Source organism: Macadamia integrifolia, chromosome 6, assembly GCF_013358625.1.
Source record: "Macadamia integrifolia cultivar HAES 741 chromosome 6, SCU_Mint_v3, whole genome shotgun sequence".
Classification (NCBI taxonomy): domain Eukaryota; kingdom Viridiplantae; phylum Streptophyta; class Magnoliopsida; order Proteales; family Proteaceae; genus Macadamia; species Macadamia integrifolia.
Window position 1 is genome coordinate 20406993 of NC_056562.1, and position 8186 is coordinate 20415178.

The 8186-nt window shown below is 38.4% G+C and overlaps 1 protein-coding gene across 2 annotated transcripts; it reads left to right on the forward strand.

Annotated features, from left to right (window-relative positions):
• The first annotated feature begins 122 nt into the window (after nucleotides 1–122).
• Nucleotides 123–7979, forward strand: LOC122081886 (glutamate receptor 3.4-like). Of its 2 annotated transcripts, XM_042649261.1 has the most exons (7): nucleotides 1734–1869; nucleotides 1964–2186; nucleotides 2811–4156; nucleotides 4633–4910; nucleotides 5432–5463; nucleotides 5611–6020; nucleotides 7202–7979. In XM_042649261.1, exons 3-7 carry the CDS (start codon nucleotides 2822–2824, stop codon nucleotides 7664–7666), a joined length of 2520 nt encoding a protein of 839 aa, XP_042505195.1. In that variant the 5' UTR covers nucleotides 1734–1869; nucleotides 1964–2186; nucleotides 2811–2821; the 3' UTR covers nucleotides 7667–7979. The 2 variants fall into 2 exon arrangements, with proteins under 2 accessions (XP_042505194.1, XP_042505195.1); XM_042649260.1 differs by lacking the exon at nucleotides 1964–2186 and having other exon boundaries at nucleotides 123–1869.
• Nucleotides 7980–8186: the final 207 nt, after the last annotated feature.

Consider the following 8186-nt stretch of genomic DNA (forward strand, 5'->3'; position numbering starts at 1 on the left):
AAAAAGAAAAGAAAAGAAAAGAAAAGAAAAGAAAAGAAGAAAGATTGGTTTTTAGTGTTTGATTCTTCTTCACTATAGGTTATTTTTACTCTCATCTCAGTCAAGTTTGTTTCCAAAACTGGTCCTCCAAGGATGGCTCCCAATCCCATGGCTTATCATGGAATTTGAAATCCTCAATTCGCTGCTTTACCATTAAGGGTCGTTTTCTGAAAACGTTTTTTTCTAGTAAGAAATTTTCTGAAAACGTTTTAGTCTTCTGAAATCTGAGCCACATGTTTCACGTTCATCTTTTATAATCTTGCTTAATAAGTAAGCAGTCATGGAATCTTGGTCACTGGGGAGACTTGGGAGACATGGGTTGGATGGAAGGTTTTTTCAGTTTTCTCCATTCACCAACCATCCATGGCGTATGGACCCAATCACCATTCCCATTGAGTTTCTTTGTAGACGAAGATCACCCCAACCCCGCCATCTCACCTGATCTTCTTCAAGTTTTAAGCTTTTGAAAACTTTGAGGCCATTAAACTCTCTCTTTCTGGGCCGCCCATGTAGAGCTATTCTTTATTAGTGTTCATTTTAGGGCACTATGTAGTAACAGGTCCACTCCTAGTGTTACGGCTACGGCTTGTTACAGGAGAAAAGTAGAAATGATTCTTTTCTCTTTATAGAAGACTATCTGAGGTTCTTTTATCTTCTCTTTCTTTCTGTGACTGTGTACTTTGCATCTTAGAATAAGCAGCTGCCTTGCTCGAGGATATTTAATCTCTAACCTTTATGTTTAATGTTTCAAAGCCTTTACCGAGTTAGCTGCTGGCAAGTCATCTTAGTGCTAACTCTCTTGGCCCCCAAGGCCCCATGTCAGCCAGCCACACTATTTGTTCATGTTTAACTATTAGTTATCTGGGCTCCTTTTAGTTTTCCTATAATCGAATCTATGTAAGTGGGATTGTGTTATTTTTTACTAATATTCCTGTGTTCCTTTCAATTTTCTATTATAGAATCTATGCATGTGGGATTGTGGGTTCTTCTTCCCTTCGCTTCAATATAGTTGCTGCATTTGGGCTTTGAAAATTTGGTATTCTGTAATCTGTCTCAGTAAACTTATATGAGCCTGATTGAATGCAAAAAATTATACATGGGTATCCGGAACTGAGGGATTTTTCAAAGTAAAAACATTTTATTTGATCACTGATGTGCATTTGGTTGCCCATGGTCTCATGCTTCTTCATGCTAGTTTCCGAAGTGGTTAACAGAACTATAGTACCCAGTATGTTATGTTCTTCTTCATACTATCAATCCTTTAACCCATCTTCCCCCTGTTGACAGTCCTTCGTCTGTGATCCTTTTTTTTTCCTGCTTCTTATGTGGGTAGTGATGGTTTTTTGAGCCTATTGTTGTTCTTGTCATAAGAATAAGAAGTTGGATTTTCATTTTTGTTTTCCTTTTTTAGCTTGGTTTCTGGAATCTGTACTCCCTCTGTGGTGCAATAGATGTCTTAGACTAGATGCAATGTTGGTTTAGTCAAAGGCATTAACTGCATATAAAAATAAATTCTCATCATGGGCCTCCTTCAGTTCAGTGGCTCTGTCCATCTCCTTGTGATGAGATTGCTTCAGTTGTTGCTTTTCTGTTTGTTAATGATCATGGAAGTTCAGAGCGGAAGTCGAAAATTAGGCACTTCTTCACGGCCACGCGTTGTGAATGTGGGAGTTCTGTTCACTTTCAATTCAACCATTGGAAAGGTGGCAAAGCCAGCAATTTTAGCTGCTGTTGATGATATTAATTCCGATTCGAGCATTCTTGCAGGGACAACACTGAATATCCTCATGCAGGACACAAATTGCAGTGGATTTCTTGGAACCATAGAAGGTACACTGAAGCTCACGACTCATTACTATTACATAATAGCCTTACTTTGGAATGCTTACTGGGTTTTTATTCTCTGTTTCAATTTTGTCTTAAGGTCTAGTAATGGCCATGGTTTTGAAGAATTGTTTGGGAAAACAGCAACACTTGTAGGCACTATAGTACCTTTATTGGTTTGGATGCTGAACAGTTCACATTCTTGAGTTTATCAATCCCGGGGTACCACCTAGAAATAGAAGAGAAAAAGTCTCTGCAAAGTTCACTAACTCAAGATTTCTTAACTACTGGATGTTTTGGATATCAGGATTATTTTGTTTAAGGTAATGAATTAGACACGTTAATTATAATTCTCTACCCACTTATCAAATTTTTTTTCTCTCTAGCACAGCAAAAAGTAGCCTATCCATAGCTGATGACACTATAGAAGCATTTGAATGATTTGAGTAGAAACATGTTTTTTGTTTTTCTGTTTGAGGAAAATATTTCATTTCAAGTTTTATGAATGAGGATATCTAATATTAGACAACTCAAAATAGGTTTGACATCCATGTCTGAATCTGTAAAGATATCAAGCTGAAGAAATGAAGATGATATGAATTAACTACTCTTTAATTAACAACATGCAGGAAGATCTGAAAAAATTGAAGCATCTGAGTTCACAGGAAGATATATTTTAAACAATTCAAAGATGTAAAGGAGAAACAAAAATCTTTGCACAGACAGGATACTTAGATAATGATTTATTTAATAGCCAATGAGGGATTGGATCCACCTGCTTGTGAAAAACAAAAGGAGGCTTGAATAGCATGGAAGATTAAACAAAACAAATATAACAATCCTTTGTCTTAAAGCTCTTACCTAACAACACAGCCTGCATCTCTCTCTCTTGCTCTCTTACTCTCTCAAATGAAGCCAAATATTTAGAAGATCCTTCTTTTCTGCAGCTTTGCAGCTTATGGAGAAAGATGTGGTTGCGGTAATTGGTCCCCAATCCTCAGGAATAGCTCATGTCATCTCTCATGTTGTTAATGAACTCCAAGTTCCACTTCTTTCGTTTGCAGCCACAGATCCCACTCTTGCCGCACTACAGTACCCCTACTTCCTCCGTACTACACAGAGTGACTATTTCCAGATGTATGCAATAGCAGATTTGGTTGAATATTATGGATGGAGAGAGGTCATTGCTATCTATGTGGATGATGATTATGGGAGAGGGGGGATATCTGTGTTGGGTGATGCTCTAGCAAAGAAACTTTCAAAGATATCCTACAAAGCTGCCTTTCCTCCAGGGGCCTCCAGAAGCACAATTAGTGATCTCTTAGTTGGGGTAAATCTGATGGAATCTCGTGCTTATATTGTACATGTGAATCCGGATTCTGGTCTGACAGTTTTCTCTGTTGCAAAGTCTCTCGGGATGATGAGTAGCGGCTACGTGTGGATTGCAACAGATTGGCTTCCTTCTGTTTTGGATTCATCAGAACCAGTAGACCCTGACACTATGGATCTCTTGCAAGGGGTTGTTGCCCTCCGTCATCATACACCAGATTCTGGTATCAGAAAGAATTTTATATCTCGGTGGAGTGACTTACAACGCAAAGGGAATGCTACCTCAAGCTTGAATTCGTATGGACTCTATGCTTATGATTCTGTTTGGTTAGTTGCTCATGCTCTTGAAGAGTTTCTCAGTGAGGGAGGGAATATTTCTTTCTCTAATGATCCAAGCTTGCATGATGCAAAGGGAAGCTCATTGAACTTATTGGGACTCCGTTTGTTTGAAGGCGGTCAGAAGTTACTTCAGAAACTGACTGTGATGAACTTTACAGGTTTAATTGGGCAGGTTCAATTTGATTCAAACAAGAATTTGATCCAACCGGCATATGATATTATTAACATTGCTGGGACTGGGTCCCGCAGGGTTGGATATTGGTCAAATTATTCACATCTCTCAGTTATTGCTCCAGAGATCCTATATAAGAAGCCCCCAAACACTTCTACCAGTAACCAACAGCTTTACAGCATAATTTGGCCTGGAGAAACTTCGACTACGCCACGTGGGTGGGTGTTTCCCAACAATGGGCAACCTTTGAGGATTGGGGTTCCTAACCGAGTAACATACAAGCAATTTTTGGCAAAGGACAACAACCCCAGCGGGGTGAGGGGTTTCTGTATTGATGTCTTTGAAGCTGCTGTGAATTTGTTGCACTATCCTGTTCCACACACATACATATTATATGGGAATGGTTATAGGAACCCTAATTTTGATGAGCTTGTGACAATGGTCTCTGAAAATGTAAGTTCTCTGCTTTTGAGTTTTTACATTAACTTAATTGATATGTGTAAGTTATGCCTTCAAAGCCAGTGAGGATGGTATGGCAGCAGGAGTATCAGATCCATTGGAAATCTGCACATAGAACTGAATATTTTGCACCAATGCATTATGCTGTATAACATGAGCTAATCTAGGAATCTTCACCATTTTTTTCCGACCATTTCAGAGATTGTAAATGGATTGAACATTTATCACTATCCAGTTGGCCTTTCCATTTGCTTTCTCCTCTGTAAAATTAAGAGTTATAGCCATCCAATTGAACTCGTTATCTGCATTGTTCTCCTTGGGTCCCATTGAATGGTAGCCCAGCATATTGTTGGTTGGTTTTATTTTTGGATGGCATTATAAATTAATGCTGTTTCTTGTCCATCCTCCATCCTTTGTTTGGGAGGTGAAATTCTTCTATGGAACTTAATTTTATAATTTCTTCTTTGCAGAATTTTGATGCAGCTGTTGGAGATATAACCATTGTTACAAATAGGACAAGAATTGTGGATTTCACTCAGCCCTACATCGAATCTGGCCTTATTGTGGTTGCTCCTGTAAAAAAGATTAAGTCCAGTGCTTGGGCTTTCCTAAAGCCATTTACATTTCAAATGTGGTGTGTCACTGGTGCTTTCTTTCTGTTTGTGGGAGCAGTTGTTTGGATTCTTGAACATCGGATAAATGCTGAATTTCGTGGTCCACCGAGGCAGCAGCTTGTAACAGTTTTTTGGTGAGTGTTAATGTGTTATTGCAACTCTCCTGGAAAGCCTTCTTTGTTTGAAAAGTGGATGTGCATTGCGAGCCTCATGATGTGGTGAAACTTGTTATATTGTGTCTAATCTGAGGATCCTAGGGTCCCCCTAATATGTTTTAGTGGACATGGGCTATTTTGCAAAGCTTGCTTCTGATCCCCTGAAGTCCTGAACCATGTGGAACCACTAGATGTTTAATTTTTTGCCATTCAACTCTGTTCGATGGCTAATTGAATACCCAAACCATTATAGGCAAAGTGTGGGGAAAAAATTGTTGCTTTATCCTCTTGCTCTCAATCTTGAGGGGAGGTGTTTCCTTCTGTTTTTTTGTTGTCAAATGGTACTCTAATCTTTCTGTATGTTTCATGGCTAGTATCATTTCTTTGAAATGCTTTCTATTTGTGTCTTCTGACTTACTTTTTTCTTTGTGCATTTTTTTTTTATCAAGTTTCTGTTGTCTTAATTCTGAATTAGTTGTCGGTTATTCTTCGTCTTGTAGGTTCAGTTTCTCTACAATGTTTTTTTCCCACCGTAAGTAGATTTTGTCTCCCATCATCCCTCCCTCTCTTCTTTTCTTTCTTCCTCCTTCCCCTTGCCCATGACAGCTTATTTCTGTGTGGTTATTTGGATTTCCTTTGTCTTAAACTCCACTTTATTATTACGTCGGACCCATTGCAGGAGAGAACACTGTTAGCACCCTTGGACGTTTTGTGCTGATCATATGGCTCTTTGTAGTACTTATTATCAATTCAAGCTACACAGCTAGCTTGACATCCATTCTCACAGTGCAGCAGTTGTCATCCCAGATTGAAGGGATTGACAGCTTGATCTCTAGCTCTGACCCTATTGGCATTCAGGATGGGTCATTTGCAAGGAACTATTTGATCGATGAGCTTAACATTGCGGAATCCAGGATCGTGACCCTAAAATCTGAGGAAAATTATTTGGATGCTCTTCAGCGTGGACCCAAATATGGTGGGGTTGCTGCTATTGTTGATGAACTTCCTTATGTTGAGGTCTTCCTGTCTGACAGCAACTGCAAATTCCAGACTGTGGGGCAAGTGTTTACAAAAAGTGGTTGGGGTTTTGTAAGTGTTCAACTTCCTTCTCTACATTGAATAAGCCAAATTTGTGCAGTAACTAGCTATAATTAGCTAACAGAAAAACAATAAGGTAACCACTTGGAAAGGAGAAATTGGGTGGAATATGGATATAGAACTAAAAAATGTATTGGAAATTAGAAGGATATTGTCCCTTATAATTTAGTGCTATCAAGAAATTGGGTGGAATATGGATATAGAACTAAAAATGTTTTGGAAATTAGTAGGATATCATCCCTTATAATTTAGTCCTATCATGCTGAGTATCATATGTTGCAAGGACACCATACTTTTGTATTCAGGAACATCCAGTTTACAACTATAATATTTCCTACATAATTTAATAATGAAATGAAAGAACATTGTTGGACCTTGTGGACATTAGAATAATGCAATTGAAATATGTTTGAATTCTGTCCTGCTTAATGCAGTATGCAGCTCCATTATTGGTACCGTATAGTTTTGTGAACTTGATTATTATTATACTTGCACAAATAAAAGTATTTTGGGTGCAGCATAAATTTCACTTCCACTCTTAAATCTGTGACCTGACATCTACTATCTCTCCATTTTATGTTCTTCTTTACAAGATATATTTTCTAGGTTGACTGAATTTCAAGCTGATTTTGTATTGGAAATTGTAAAGGCATTTGTTCTGAGATGATCAAACGCAAGCTAAATGGAAGAAGGATCATAAATAAGTGTTGTCCAAACAGCTTGTCAAAATGCTTAAGTTTCACAGGATGAGGAATTTAGTGATCCATAAATATCTCTTTTCCGTTCAAACCCAAAGCATCAGCTGAAGGATTTCCTCTGCTGTCTATTTATCAGAGTAACCCTTACATTTTCCCAAGATTTTAGAAGATGATAGTATCATTGTATTACTTCTGTTTCAATTCCTTGCATAATATTTTTTAGATTTGCTGGCTTTTTAACATATAATATATATAATTTAATACCATAACCTGTCCAAATTTCAATTATAACACTTCCACTTTAAATTTTGTTTGCTAAACTTTCGGGGACATGTTCTATAAAAGAACTTGGAAAAAGCAAATGTAAAAATCCATTATTTTTCTTCCTGGAAATTGTTAGATGTCAAAAATTTATGTGGCTTTGTAGAATTGAAATTTTTTTACATATTTCTCAATTTTGCTTTGTCCTTACAGGCATTCCAGAGGGATTCTCCTCTTGCAGTGGACTTGTCAACAGCAATCCTTACACTCTCAGAGAACGGTGACCTCCAAAGGATCCATGATAAATGGTTGTCCCGTAACCTCTGCTCTGCACAAAGCAGCCAAGTTGATTCGAACCGTCTCTCTCTCAAGAGTTTCTGGGGCCTCTTCCTGATTTGTGGCACTGCATGCTTCATTGCTCTTATTGTATTTTTTACACGTGTCTTTTGTCAGTATCGGAAGTATGGTCCAGATGATGAGGTAGGGGAGGATGATGAAGTTGAAGGAGACAGACCCAATAATAGTTCTCGGCGCCCTTTCCGCTCGACCAGCTTCAAGAACTTAATTGAGTTTGTTGATAAGAAAGAAGAGGAGATCCTGAAGAAGAAGAAAGCCAGTTTTAGCAAACAACAATGTTCTAGTCAAAGCTTAGATGGACAGTCCAGTTCACCTTCTTGAGCATATTTTCTTTATATACCACTACAATTAGTAGGTTGCACTTTCAAGTCTCTCATGGATTAACGTTCAAAGGGCAGGGCCATTAAAGCTTTCGGGAGTAGGTGAAAGTGGGCATGAGATGGATCAAGACACATCATTTGTTTCAGAATAGCAACAAGTCTGTAGGGGCAGAAAAAAATGTACAAGTTCGCATATTTATAGTTCAGATAAGTAAAACATGGAGGGGAAAAAAATTCTTGCCTTCTGTATTATATAAAAGTCTCTCCTGTACTTCTTTTTATAAAATTCTTGCATTTTTGTCTTTTTTTTTTCAGTTTGTATGGGGCAAAATCTTAGGACTGGCAAGTTGGGGTTGGCAATTTCTGTCCCAGTCCGGCCTATTGGGTTGATGGCCGTGTCTGGGAATGAACTGAACCAAATCCGAAGGCATTTCACAGCCACCACCGCCGGCTGAGCCTAGATATATGTCAAAATTTATGAGTCAGGCTTGGCCTGGACTGCATCCTTGGCTTAGACTGGC